Source organism: Scyliorhinus canicula, chromosome 19, assembly GCF_902713615.1.
Source record: "Scyliorhinus canicula chromosome 19, sScyCan1.1, whole genome shotgun sequence".
NCBI lineage: Eukaryota > Metazoa > Chordata > Chondrichthyes > Carcharhiniformes > Scyliorhinidae > Scyliorhinus > Scyliorhinus canicula.
The window spans coordinates 38,755,251-38,770,162 of record NC_052164.1 but is presented as its reverse complement, the minus strand read 5'-3'; the positions used below and the strand labels follow the sequence as shown (position 1 = coordinate 38,770,162).

The 14,912-nt window shown below is 51.8% G+C and overlaps 1 protein-coding gene across 1 annotated transcript in view; it reads right to left on the bottom strand.

Moving 5' to 3' along the window:
• The window catches only part of fam171a2a (family with sequence similarity 171 member A2a), a 370,881-nt gene extending 361,194 nt beyond the window's left edge, over positions 1–9,687 (bottom strand). Inside the window, exon 1 of the mRNA XM_038778520.1 lies at positions 9,476–9,687. Coding sequence (XP_038634448.1) covers positions 9,476–9,578 — 103 coding nt within the window. The 5' untranslated portion in view covers positions 9,579–9,687. The remainder of the gene's footprint in view (positions 1–9,475) is intronic.
• Positions 9,688–14,912: the final 5,225 nt, after the last annotated feature.

Here is a 14,912-nt window from a genome sequence, read left to right as displayed (position 1 = left end):
GAAGTTCGGCATGCTACAGCCGGCGCGTTTGTGGGTCACCTACAAGGACCGGAGGCGTGGGCCTTTGTGCAGGCCAAGAAGTTGGACTCACACTGAGGGCTGGGTGTGGGGGTCTGCATGTAACTGTTATATTTTGAGGGGGGGGTTCTCTGTTTAATGTTGGTTCTTGGTGTTTTCAGGGCGGGTGGGGCACTGTTTTCTGCTTGGGTTTGTTGGATGGGCTCGAGGAGGGGGGCAGACCTGCAGTGTGGGGGGCTGATGGTGTGAAGGGGGGTTGGGGCCCTGCGAGGGGACCGGGCCGGTAAAGGGAGCTGCTGTAGAGGAGGTGGGGTCGGGCAGGTGGAAAGCGCGGGCTTTTTCCCGCGCTGAGGGTTGAAGGGGGCGGGGCCGGAGCTGCGAGGCACGGGCTTTTTCCCGCTTTAGAGCGGGAGGGGGAGGAGGAAAGTCTGCTGGTGGACACTGGGGAGGAGGGGAAGGCCCACGCTGGGAGGGGTCGGCGAAGTGGCGGGAGTAGCCGGGGTCAGTAGGAGTCAGCTGACTTGCGGGAGTACAATTGCTGGAGCAACACAGCTAGGGGGTGTCCTAGCTGGGGGGGGGGCGGTACCGGGTTGCTGCTGGAATGGCCAAGAAGGAGCTGGAGTATGTGGAGGGGGTCGGGATGGGGGTCTGCCGCCGTGGGGAACGGGCTGAGCGGGGGGCGCGGGCACGTGGCGGGCTGAGGAAGGGTAATGGCTAGTCGGCGGGGGAGGGGAGCAGGTATGCCCCTGAGCTGGCTAATAACCTGGAATGTGAGGGGACTGAATGGGCCGGTCAAACAGGCCCGCGTGTTTGCGCACCTGAAGGGGCTGAAGGCGGATGTGGCCATGCTTCAGGAGACGCACCTGAAGGTGGCGGATCAGGTTAGATTGAGGAAGGGATGGGTAGGCCAGGTGTTTCATTCGGGGCTCGATGCAAAAAATCGGGGGGTGGTGATCCTGGTGGGGAAGAGGGTGTCGTTTGAGGCGTCGAATGTGGTGGCAGACAGCGGCGGGAGGTATGTGATGGTAAGCGGTAAGCTGCAGGGGGAGCGGGTGGTGCTGGTCAATGTATACGCCCCGAATTGGGACGATGCGGGTTTCATGCGGCGCATGTTGGGCATTTGGAGGCCGGGGGCCTGATAATGGGGGGGGGGGAATTTTAACACGGTGCTGGATTCCCCCATTGGATCGATCCAGATCGAGGACGGGGAGGAGGCCAGCGGCAACTAAGGTGCTGAGGGGGTTTATGGACCAGATGGGAGGAGTGGATCCATGGAGGTTTGCGAGGCCGAGGGCCAGGGAATTTTCATACTTCTCCCATGTGCAAAAGGCCTATTCCCGGATTGATTTTTTCGTTATGAGTAGGGCGCTGATTGTGAGGGTGGAGGATGCTGGGTATTCGGCGATAGCCATTTCTGACCATGCCTCGCACTGGGTGTACCTCGAGCTGGGGGAGGAGAGGGACCAGTGCCCGCTTTGGCGCTTGGAGGTGGGGCTGCTGGCGGACGAGGAAGTGGGCGGGCGGGTCCGAGGATGTATCGGGAGGTACCTGGAGGCCAATAACAATGGGGAGGTCTGGGTGGGGACGGTCTGGGAGGCGCTGAAGGCGGTGGTTAGGGGGGAGTTGATCTCCATTCGAGCCCACAGGGAGAGGTGAGAGCAGAGAGAGAGGGAGAGGCTGGTGGGGGAGATGGTGAGGGTGGACAGGAGATACGCGGAGGCTCCGGAGGAGGGATTGCTGAGGGAGCGGCATAGTCTCCAGGCTGAATTCGACTTGTTGACCACCAGAAAGGCAGAAGCTCAGTGGAAGAAGGCACAGGGAGCGGTGTATGAATATGGGGAGAAGGCGAGCAGGATGCTGGCGCACCAGCTCCGTAAGCGGGATGCGGCCAGGGAGATTGGTGGAGTTAAGGATAGAGGAGGGAATGTGGTGCGAAGTGGGGTAGACATTAATTGGGTCTTCAGGGACTTTTATGAGGAACTGTATCGGTCCGAACCCCCAGCGGAGGAGGGGGGGATGGGGCGCTTCTTGGACCGGTTGAGATTTCCGAGGGTGGAGGAGGGACAGGTGGAGGGACTGGGGGCGCCGGTTGAGCTGGTCAAAGGGATAGGGAGCATGCAGTCCGGGAAGGCGCCGGGGCCGGATGGGTTCCCGGTCGAATTCTATAAGTTGTATGCAGACCTGTTGGGTCCCCTGTTGGTTAGGACCTTCAACGAGGCAAGGGAGGGTGGGGCTTTGCCCCCGACTATGTCCCGGGCGCTGATTTCCTTGATCCTTAAGCGGGACAAGGATCCCCTGCAGTGTGGGTCATACAGACCGATCTCACTCTTAAATGTAGACGCCAAGCTGTTGGCGAAGATCTTAGCCACAAGGATAGAGGACTGTGTGCCGCAAGTTATCCACGAGGATCAAACGGGGTTCGTGAAGGGGAGGCAGCTGAACACTAACATACGGAGGCTCTTGAATGTTATAATGATGCCGGCGGTAGGAGGGGAGGCGGAGATAGTGGTGGCATTGAACGCGGAGAAGGCATTTGATAGGGTTGAGTGGGGGTACTTGTGGTAGGCGTTAGAGAGGTTCGGGTTTGGGGAGGGGTTTGTCAGTTGGGTGAGGTTGTTATATGAGGCCCCGATGGCGAGCGTGGCCACGAATAGGAGGAGGTCAGAGTATTTTTGGTTATACCGAGGGACGAGGCAGGGGTGTCCCTTGTCCCCCCTGCTCTTTGCGCTGGCAATTGAACCCCAGGCCATGGCGCTGAGGGAGTCGAGGAACTGGAGGGGGCTGGTGTGAGGTGGGGAGGAACACCGAGTGTCGCTCTATGCGGATGACCTATTGTTTTATGTGGCGGACCCGGTGGGGGGAATGCCAGAGGTGATGAGGATTCTCAGGGAATTTGGGGATTTCTCAGGGTACAAGCTCAACTTGGGGAAGAGCGAGCTGTTCGTTGTACACCCGGGGGACCAGGAGGGGGGGATTGGTAGGCTCCCACTAAAAAGGGCGGAGAGGAGCTTCAAGTACTTGGGGGTCCAGGTGGCCAGGAGCTGGGGGGGCCTTGCATAAGCTTAACCTCACGAGGCTGGTGGAGCAAATGGAGGAGGAGTTTAAGAGGTGGGACATGCCGCCGCTGTCTCTGGCGCGTAGGGTGCAGTCAGTCAAGATGACGGTGCTCCCGAGGTTTCTGTTCCTGTTCCAGTGCCTCCCCATCCTTATCCCGAAGGCCTTTTTCAGGCGGGTTAACAGGAGCATTACGGGGTTTGTGTGGGCGCACGGGACCCCGAGGGTGAGAAGGGTGTTCCGGGAGCGGGGCAGGGATATGGGGTGGCTGACGCTGCCCAACCTCTGTGGGTATTATTGGGCTGCCAACACAGCGATGGTGCGTAAGTGGGTGATGGGCGGGGTAGGGGCAGCATGGAAGAGGATGGAGATGGCGTCCTGTGTGTGCACGAGCCTGGAGGCGCTGGTAACGGCGCCGCTGCCGCTCCCTCCAACGAGGTATACCACGAGCCCAGTAGTGGTGGCTACCCTCAAAATTTGGGGGCAATGGAGACGGCACAGGGGGGAGGTGGGGGCCTCGATGGGGGCCCCGATACGGGGGAACCACCGGTTTGTCCCGGGGAGAATTGACGGCGGGTTCCTGAGTTGGCACAGGGCAGGTGTTAGGAGGTTGGGGGACCTGTTTGTAGATGGGAAGTCTGTGAGCCTGGGTGAGCTGGAAGGGAAGTTTGGGCTCCCCCCGGGGAACACCTTTAGGACATGCAGGTAAGGGCGTTTGTCAGGTGGCAGGTGGCGGAGTTCCCTCTGTTGCTGCCGCGTGGGGTCCAGGACAGGGTGCTCTCGGGGGTGTGGGTTGGAGAGGGGAGGATCTTGGCAACGTACCAAGTGATGCAGGAGGTAGACGATGCCTCGGTGGAGGAGCTGAAGGGTAAATGGGAGGAGCTGGGTGAGGAGATTGAGGAGGGGACGTGGGCGGTCGCCCTAGGAAGGGTGAACTCCTCTTCTTGTGCGAGGCTTAGCCTCATACAGTTTAAGGTGCTGCATAGGGCTCACATGACCGGGACAAGGATGAGCCGTTTTTTTGGGAACGAGGACAGGTGTATTAGGTGCTCAGGGAGCCCAGCAAACCATGCCCATATGTTCTGGGCATGCCCAGCGCTGGGGGAATTTTGGAAGGGCGTAGCAAGGACGGTGCCGAGGATGGTAGGATCCAGGGTCAAACCGGGCTGGGGGCTCGCAATATTTGGGGTTGCAGTGGAGCCGGGAGTGCAGGAGGCGAAAGAGGCCGGCAATCTGGCCTTTGCGTCCCTAGTAGCCCGGCGGAGGATTCTTCTTCAGTGGAAGGATGCGAGACCCCCAAGCGTGGAGGCCTGGGTCAACGATATGGCGGGGTTTATTAAATTGGAGAGGGTGAAATTTGCCCTAAGGGGGTCAGTGCAGGGGTTCTTCAAGAGGTGGCAGCCATTCTTAGATCTCCTGGCAGAACGGTAGAAAAAGGCCAGCAGCAGCAGCAACCCGGCTGGGAGGGAACATTTTCTTTGTTTTGGGCTGAAGGGACGTGTATATTTGTTCATTGCTAATGAAGGGCGTTAATTTATTTTTTTCTTTTTTGTATACATGGGGGGGGGGGGGGGGGGTTGTTCTTTCTTTTCTTGATTTTTTTTGTTATTGATATTTTGTGAAAATTTGAATAAAAATTATTTTAAAATAAAAAAAAAGAAACTACACAGACACGAGGAGAATGTGCAAACTCCACATGGACAGTGACCCAGGGCCAGGATTTGAACCTGTGTCCTCTGCACCGTCGGCAGCAATGCTAGCCATTGTGCCACGTGCCACCCTTTCAGGATTCTCTTACGGTTGACATGCAGGTTCAGTTGGTAGTTCGGAAGACAAAAGGGGCGGCACAATAGTTGGCACTGCTGCTTCATGGGGCCGAGAACTCAGGTTCGATCCCGGCCCCGGGTCATTGTCCGTGTGGAACTTGCACATTCTCCCCATGTTTCTCCCCACAACCCAAAGATGTGCAGGGTGAGTGGATTGGCCACATTAAATTGCCCCTTAATTTAAAAAAAGGAAGGCAAATGCAATGTTTGCATTCATGTCGAGACGGCAAGAATACAACAGCAGTGATGTACTTCTGAGACTGTATGTGAGACACCATTTGGAGTATTGTGAGTAGTTTTGGGCCTCGTATCTAAGAAAGGATGTGCTGGCCTATGGAGAGGGTCCAGAGGAGGTGCACAAGAATGATCCCTGGAATGAAGAGCATGCCATTGAGGAGCAGTTGAGGACTCTGGGTCTGTACTCGATGGAGTTTAGAAGGATGAGGGGGCATCTCATTGAAACTTACAGAATACTGAGAGGCCTAGATAGAGTGAATGTGGAGAGGATGTTTCTACTAGTAGGAGAAACTAGAACCCAAGGGCACAGCCTCAGACTGAAAGGACAATCCTTTAAAACAGAGATGAGGAGGAATTTCTTCCGCCGGAGGGTGGTGAATTTGTGGAATCTATTGCTGCAGAAGGCTGTGGAGGCCAAGTCACTGAGTGCCTTTAAAACAGAGATTGATAGGTTCTTGACCAATAAGGGGATCAGGGGTTATGGGGAGAAGGCAGGAGAATGGGGATGAGAAACATATCAACTATGATTGAATGGTGGAGCAAACTAGAGGGCCAAATGGTCTAATTTTGCTCCTATGTCTTATGATTTAATTGTTTACATTCCATTTCAATCTTGCTCCAGTTATAAAGGACTTTAGTGAGGCCACACTTATGCAAAGTTTTAGGCCCTATATTTAAGGAAGGATATACTTGTCTTGGAGACGGACCACAGAAGGTTCAATAGTTCGGTCCCTCGGATGATAAGTTTTTCCTGTAGTGAAAAGTCAGCTTTTACTCTCTGGAGTTTGAAAGAATAAGGGGTGATGTCATTGTGATATACAAGATGCTGAAGATAATTGACGGACGAGGCGCTGAGGCTGAGAAACCTAGAACTCAGGCTGTAGGAGAAGGAACCAATCATTTAGGACTGACATGAAGAGAAATTTCTGCTGCTGAATATTGGAATTGTCTACCCCAGAGGGTTGGAGATGTTTCATCATTGAGGATATTTAAGGCGGGCAAAGATATATTTTTGGTTTCTCAGGGAATCAAGGAACATGGGGGAACCAGAGAAGCAAGTGGGCTTGAGGCAGAAAATCAGCCAAAATTATATTGAATTGTGGAGCAGGATCAAGGGAGCATTTGGTCCACTAATGCTCATGTTTCTTACATTCTTACGGTCACAGCTTTCTTTGAATGGGAACAAAAGAAGGGTTGATAATTCTGTGTGCTGGGGATGGAAAACATCTGTCAACTATTCAAATGGCATACACTGCACGTGCTTTGAAGATTCACATCAAATCGTGCTCACTACGTTTTATTCTATCAAGGAATAAAATTATCACTGGCAGGGCAAGCATTTGTTGTCCATCTCTATTTGCCCTCGAGAAATTCTTGATAAGCCACCTTCTTGAATTGCTGCAGCCCATCGGGCTTAGGTACGTCCACAGTTCTGTTAGGGACAGAGTTCCAGGGTTTTGACCCAGCAATAGTGAAGGAACAGCAGTATACTTCCCAGTCAGGACAGTGTGTGACATGGGAGGTAAACTTGCAGGTGATGGTATTCCCATGCATCTGAGGCCCTTGTCCTTTTTGATGATAGAGGTCACATAACTGAAAGGTACTGTCGGAGGAGGCTTAGCAGGTTGTGGCAGTGCATCTTGCATATGGTACACCGTGCTGCCATTGTGTGTCAGTAGTGGATGGAGTGGACGTTTAAAGTGGTGAATGGGGTGCTGATCAAACGGGTGGCGTTGAGCTGCTTGAATGCTGTTGGACCTGACCCTTCTGATTCCCATTAAGGCTGTTATTTAAAACTGGTGAACTGACGGGAGGGGGGGGGGGGGGGGGGGGGGGGGGGGGGGGGATGGTAGGGAGTGGCTGTCGAGAAGGAAGAATAGACCTCTTGAACTCTGAAAGGGACATCAGGTCAGTGTGAGCCAAACTGGATTCATACAAACATCTTGTTGTCCTTTATCCAAGGTTCACAATATCAACAGCTGAATGTAAATCATGCATATCAGATGACATATTTGCATAATCCACTGCATTCAACCTGCTGAGCTGTTGCCCGAACAACAAACTCCTTTTTTTTTAAAGATTATCTTGGCTGGAAGCACTCAGAATTTCACCAGTAGGTTTTCGTTGTACAATTTCTTTCAAGAGTAACTACAGTCTTCAGTTTAATTTTTAATTGCAGGAGTCAGGTATAATCATTTTATAATTTGTTTGATGTGATTTCCCATTACTTGATGCCTGGCTGCTGTGTAAAAGGTGGCTTTCCCTTTGGAGCTGAGCCAGTCAGTTCAAAAACATCTTTCCACTTCAATCTCTGACCAATACAAAATTAGTTGATTTCAGACAGAACTGAAATTTAGTGCAGTGCAACATTCACTATGATATGGAAAATCAGACCCCTGACACACAGAGTTCCACTGGAGAATGCACATGTGTGGTGGATATGTTTAAACTCACTTCCACTATATGGGCATTGTAGGCAAGACTGTCATTCATCATTCATTACCCACCCCAGATTGCCCTGGTTTGATACAACTTGGTCATTTGCTCAGTGACTTCAGATCAAATGAGATTGGTGTTGGGACTGAAGTCATACAGAGGTCAACCTCGGTGAGGCCAGGAATGTTTCTTCCCTGAAGGACATTTGTGAGCCACCTGACTTTATATGGCAATCTCACAAAAATTACAATATTGCTTTATTTCAAGATGATTTAAAAAATACAAACTGAATTCAACTTCTCAAACTGTCTTGCTGAGATTTGAGTTCCACGCTCTCTGGATTACTAGAACAGCAAGATAACCATTACATCACTGTAAACTTAACGGATGTCAGTCTGATTCCACAATGGAGTCTGGCTGTATCTCCATGCTCAGGATGACCTATGACTCCCTACTCTAAGTGCATACAATGAGCATTTGGCAGCCCTCTCCCCCCCCCCCCCCCCCCCCCCCCCCCCCCACCCCATATATTTGCAGGCTACCCTCACATCTCGCTCCCAACATGAAGCAGAATAGAATGGCAGAAATGTCTGCGAGTATGGGAAGGGGTAGGAAATTCAATACTGAAGATGAAAATTGCCCATTTCATATTCCCCCACTGCAGGTGCTTCTCACATTCACTAAAATACTCATATTTGGGGAATGGCCATTACCACAGGCAAACAGTACCCTGGGATCACTTTCAAGCTGTTTGTACACTGGGGGCACAGCTTCTTCCTGTTATGAACAGTATCATAGGCAGCACCAGAGCAGGGTCACCTATCCCCCAGGGAAAGAAGGTCTTACCCTCCTCCACTCCCCTTTGTGGGGGTGGATTTCAATGAAGCTTGGGGATCGCCCTGTCTGGTCTGGACGAGTAATGGGAGTGTGACCTGGGGAAATAGCTCAATCTCAGATTACAAATCGTCGGTGGCTGTAACCCCCCCCCCTCCTCAACGACACTGCAGTGTACCACTGAGCAAAAACAATGGCTGGTAGCAATGTATCTGAGTTTAAAAGCCATCTCTGATTTTTAAACTGTTCACATTAAGCAAATTAAACGAACCAGTGAATGTAACGCCACTCAGGTCAATGATGACCTCCCTTCCTCTCTCAATTTAAAGGCAGAACCACAGTATTTCTCTCAGGGTGAAGAAATCAGCCCAAAATACTCCTCACCGCAGGAAATAACACATCATCCTGAACACGGTTATCCCCTTTTAACCCTAAACAAGATCAAAGGAAGGAGGATGGAACAATGCAAAAAAAAAAATCATAATAAGAAACATCTTTACACACACACACACACACAGAGCTTATGGGGAATGCGCCTGGCTACATTGTAAACATGCACACGTAGAGAAAACCCGGCCTGGGACCGACCCTCTTGTTACACACCCTGTTGACAATACCAACAGGGTTTTTGCCTTGGCTGAAATCCACACGTCCTCGTCTATTTCAGCCGCTGAAACTCCCGATGAAACGCACCCAACGACAACGGGGGGAAAAAGGGGACTGGAGCTTCAAGAGAACATCAAAAGCAACATTCACACCCCCCCCCCCCCCCCCTCCCGCCCGCTTCGCTCTGAATGAAGAACACTGCAATGGATCGCACCCCCACTGCCTATCGTTCGCCTCCCTCCCCACTCATTGTTCAGCTCAATTCCTTCCAATGGCTTTTTGCAGCAAACCCGGGCTCTCTTCCCCCTCCCTTGCCGCCCACAAAGAGCAGGAATGAGGGTCATTGTGCAGCACCGATGAACGTGCTCTGTGTGAGTGTGTCCACCCACACCCTCCCCTCCCGCTTTCCCAACTGGCCGGCCCCGGCGTCGCAATCTCCCTGGATCGGAGCTGGCTGTACTCACCCCGGACGGCTGGAAGCTGCAGCGCTCTGGCGAAGGCAGCCGGCACAGTGTAGCCCAGCAAGCACACGAGAGTGAATCGCAAAGCCGCAAGAGGTGGCATCATGACAGGGACATCACTAGAGAGTGTCTCCCGGCCGTCTCTCAGATCTCAGCCATCCATCCACTTTGCCTGGAGGCTGCTTGTCCCCGAATCCTTCTCCTTGTACCCCCACCTCCCCCCACCCCCTCCTCCTCCTCCTCCACCACCACCAACACACTCTTCCTCCACCACCACCAACCCCCCCACCCCCCCACTCCACTCTCCTTCACTCCAGCCGCATCAAGCTGGCAAATCGCGTAATGGGTTTGTTTTAGTGTCTTGAGAGCTTGGGGGGGGGGGGGGGGGGGGGTGGAGAAAGTGGGGGAAGATCAGATTCATTCCCCAGCGCCATCCTCTGTCCCACTCTGGCATAGCGGCGACCAGCGTCCTTAAAGAGGAAATAATATCCTTACAATCATAGAATTCCTACAGTGCAGAAGGGGGCCGTTTGACCCATCGAGTCTGCACCGACCCCTTGAAAAAGCAGCCTACCTAGGCTCACTTCCCCGTCCTAACCCTGTAACCCCACCCAACCTACACATCTTTTCGACACCGAGGGGCAATTTTAGCACAGCCAATCCCCCTAACCAGGGAACATAGGACCAGCATGGTAGCCTCCCTCATCCCCTCTTAATCTACCCAGCTCCCTTGCCCCCCCCTTCGATCGAACAATCTACCCCCTCTTCCACCAGCCCCCCTTCCCAACCACCCTGTCGTGCCCCCAGGACCCTGCCACACCCTGCCCGCTCACTAACCCCCACCCCTGCCAGATGTCTCCTCCCTCTCGGGAGACCATCATGACCCCACCTCTCGTGTTGCTCCCATTCTCCAGCATGTTCACGAGCTTGGTGGCAGCCCCACCTCGGAAACAAAGCCCAATGACTCCGGCCCATCTGATTCCCCCCAAGTCACAAATTATTACTTTCCCTATTCAATGTCACCCTGTTTAGAGTTGGCGGAAGATTGGCCTTGATGCCCAAGTAGGAGTACCAGATACCTCCTTGCCCGGCTGGAATAGCCCCACTCCTTGTACAGTCACGCCCTGTAACCATAACCCACAAAAACCCACGAGACCTGTAAAATAACTAACAATGCGAATACATGTGGTCATCCCCCACCAGCCATCTGCAGAAAGAAGCATAATGAAAATAACCACAAAAAGAAAAGAAAATAACCACACAAACGATGCATAATCTTCAACATTCATAAATGACCTCGTGCCCTCCCACTCAGTTCTTGCCCAGTCCATCCCTTTGCATATATTTGTTTGCCTCCTCCAGCGTGTTAAAAAAATGGTCCCTGCCTTTGTACGTGACCCAGAGTTTTGCATGCTGAATCACACTTTGCTTTTGAAAAGTGCCGCCTTGGCCATATTTAATTCCGCTCGGTATTTAGCCAGGTCAGCCCTAATGTCCTCGTAGACACGGATGGCGTGTCCTTACCAGTTGCAAGTCTGCATGTTCTTCACCCAACTCAGGAAACGTTCCTTGTCCTGGTTCTTATGGAGTCTGATGATTACTGCCCACGGTGGTTCCCTGGGTCATGGCCTCTGGCGGATCGACCTGTGGGACCGGTCTACCTCTGGGGGTTTAGTGAAGCCCTTCTCCCTGACCAGTTTCCTGAGCATCTTTGATATGAACTCAGTTGGACTCCGACCTTCTGTGCCCTCTGGAAGCCTGCCGATCCGGAGGTTCTGGCACGAGACCTGTTCTCCTGGTAATCTATTCTGGCCTTCAGAGTCTTGTGGGTCGCTGCCAACATCATTATTTCGGCCTCAAGTGAGGCGATTCGTTCGTCCTGTTTGATGACAGCCTTTTCCATTTCACGGATTGTCACTCCTTGGGCCTCCAGCCGTCGCTCCACCCTGCCCATCAACCCACATATGGGGACCAGCGCGGCCTCGATTGCTGTCTCCATCACTGACATTAGGTCCTCCCTTACTGCCCTCTCTGTCCTTTTGGAGTTCTATTGAGATTAACTCCATCAGCCTCTCCCTCAAAGACTGGGATGGTGTCGACGACTCTGCTGGGTCCGCCATATTTGGATTTGTGTCGCCACGCGGGTTTGTTGACTCCGATGCAGGGGTTATACTCTGCGTGCTTTAGTTCCCCTTGCATCCTGTGTGGTGGTCGCTGGCATCACAAACCGGTTGATTTATTGATGAGAGTCAAATTAGTGTGGTTTCTTTCCTGGTTAGTTACCCATTCATTGGGTCAAAAAGGTCTAAAAAAGAGTTTCCAAATGGGAGCCACCCTTCATGCAACTTCTCAGCTCATGGCGGCCACTGGAAGTGGACCTGCATTTATATAGGACCTTCTGTAAAACCTGAAGTAATTCACTGATAGGAAAGGGAAACACAGCAGCCAAGCCAATGGAGGAATGAGTAGGGTGATTAACACCAATTGTTTGGATGAAAAGTTGGATATAAAGGAGGGCCTTGAGGGAAATGAGGGAGCTGGAAGAATTAGGGAGGATTTGGAGAGTGCATTCCCCAGACAGCTAAAAAACAAATGACTGCCAAGCAATGGGGGGAAAAAATTAGGAGGGGTTGAACAAGAGGTTGAGTCAGGAATGGAGATGGGAATGTAGCACTGGAGGAGGTTACAGAGCTATGGAGAGATATTTCCATGAAAGAATTTAAACATGAGGATGAGAATTTAAGGCAACGGGGAATCAGGATCAATATAGGTCAGCGCTGAGTGCTGTTTGATGCAGGATAGAGTATGAGCAACTAAGTTTGAAGTGAACTGAAGTTTATGAAGAGTGGGGAATGGGAGGTTGACTGTGATCTCAGCATCTTGCGTAGCGATACATTTTCCAACAAAGGGTCACTGATTAGTAATCAGGAATGGGAATACCACGTTATTTTACACATTCATTTCCATTGAAGCACCAATGCCAATTGATGTTTCCAACTGATATTACCAACCTCAGTATTGACCATTCAGTTGCTGTTCCATCATAAACATATTTTTTCTTACACTTTCATAGCAACATAGAAAATAGGAGCAGAATGAGGCCGTTCAGCCCTTCGAACCTGCTCTGCCATTCATTATGATCTTGGCTGATCATCCAACTCAATAGCCTGATCCCACTTTGGATTGGATTGGATTGGATTGGATTTGTTTATTGTCACGTGTACCGAGGTACAGTGAAAAGTATTTTTCTGCAAGCAGCTCAACAGATCATTCAGTACATGGAAGAAAAGGGAACTAAACAGAATTCAAGAAAATACATGAGAATACATAATAGGGCAACACAAGATATACAATGTAACTACATAAGCATTGGCATCGGTTGAAACATACAGGGTGTAGTGTTAATGAGGTCAGTCAATAAGAGGGTCATTTAGGAGTCTGGTGACAGTGGGGAAGAAGCTGTTTTTGAGTCTGTTCGTGCGTGTTCTCAGACTTCTGAATCTCCTGCCCGATGGAAGAAGTTGGAAAAGTGAGTAAGCTTGGTGGGAGGGATCCTTGATTATGCTGCCCGCTTTCCCCCGGCAGCGGGAGGTGTAGATGGAATCAATGGATGGGAGGCAGGTTCGTGTGATGGACTGGGCGGTATTCACGATTCTCTGAAGTTCCTTGCGGTCCTGGGCCGAGCAGTTGCCATACCAGGCTGTGATGCAGCCCGATAGGATGCTCTCTATAGTGCATCTGTAAAAGTTGGTAAGGGTTAATGTGGACATGCCGAATTTCCTTAGTTTCCTGAGGAAGTATAGGCGCTGTTGTGCTTTCTTGGTGATAGCGTCGACGTGAGTGGCCCAGGATAGATTTTTGATGATGTGCACCCCTAGGAATTTGAAACTGCTCACCATCTCCACCTCGGCTCCGTTGATGCTGACAGGGGTGTGTACAGTACTTTGCTTCCTGAAGTCGATGTCCAGCTCTTTAGTTTTGCTGGCATTGAGGGAGAGATTGTTGTCGTTACACCACTCCACTAGGTTCTCTATCTCCCTCCTGTATTCGGATTCGTCGTTATTCGAGATCCGGCCCACTATGGTCGTATCGTCAGCAAACTTGTAGATGGAGTTGGAACCCAGTTTTGCCACGCAGTCGTGTGTGTACAGGGAGTAGAGCAGGGGGCTAAGTACGCAGCCTTGCGGGGCACCGGTATTGAGGACTATTGTGGAGGAGGTGTTGGTGTTAATTCTTACTGACTGTGGTCTGTTGGTCAGATAGTCAAGGATCCAGTTGCAGAGTGGAGAGCCAAGTCCTAGGTTTTGGAGCTTTGATATGAGCTTGGCTGGGATTATGGTGTTGAAGGCGGAGCTGTAGTCAATAAATAGGAGTCTGATGTAGGAGTCCTTGTTTTTGAGATGCTCTAGGGATGAGTGTAGGGCCAGGGAAATGGCGTCTGATTTGGACCGGTTGCGACGGTATGCGAATTGAAGTGGGTCAAGGCGTTCCGGGAGTATGGAGGTGATGGGCTTCATGATCAGCCTCTCGAAGCACTTCATTACAACTGACGTCAGGGCCACCAGGCGGTAGTCATTGAGGCATGTTGCCTGGTTCTTCTTTGGTACCGGTATGATGGTGGTCTTCTTGAAGCAGGTGGGGACCTCGGAGTGGAGTAGGGATAGGTTAAAGATGTCTGTGAATACCTCTGCCAGCTGGTATGCGCAGGCTCTGAGTGCACGACCAGGGATCCCGTCCGGGCCCATCGCCTTCCGTGGGTTCACTTTCAGGAAGGCCGATCTGACTTCGGAAACTGTGATGGTGGGAATGGGTGAATTATGGGCTGCTGGGGCACTCGACAGCAGATTGTTGGTTACCTGCTCAAACCGAGCATAGAATGCATTAAGTTCATCGGGGAGTGGTGCGCTGCTGCCAGAGATACTGTTCGGCTTCGCTTTGTAGCCCGTTATGTTGTTTAGTCCTTGCCACAACCGCCGAGAGTCTGTCTGTGACTCTAGCTTAGTTTGATATTCTCTCTTGGCATCTTGGATGGCTTTGCGGAGTTCGTACTTTCCCCCAAATCCTTTGATCCTGCCTTCGCCCCAAGCGGCATACCTAACTGCTTCCTGAAAACATACAGGCCTGGATTCTCCACCATCAGTAACGGGGTCCCCAATGCAGTGGAAAATTGAAAAATCAGGATTGCCACCGGGTGCCGATCCGAATGCGGTGGGACCGAGGTTCACACCCACGCACCTGCAGGAAGATGTAAATGAATGCAAATGGGTCTTAATGACCTGTTTACATTCATTTAGCAGGCTCGGCACTCTGTTCTCCAGCCCTCCCTGATACTCCGGTCCCCTGGGCCAGGAGTCACGTGGGCTGGGATTACTACAGGTCTCACCAAGGGTGAGCCTGACGCAGTGGACCTCGCGTTGGGCCAAGGGGATAACTCCATAAG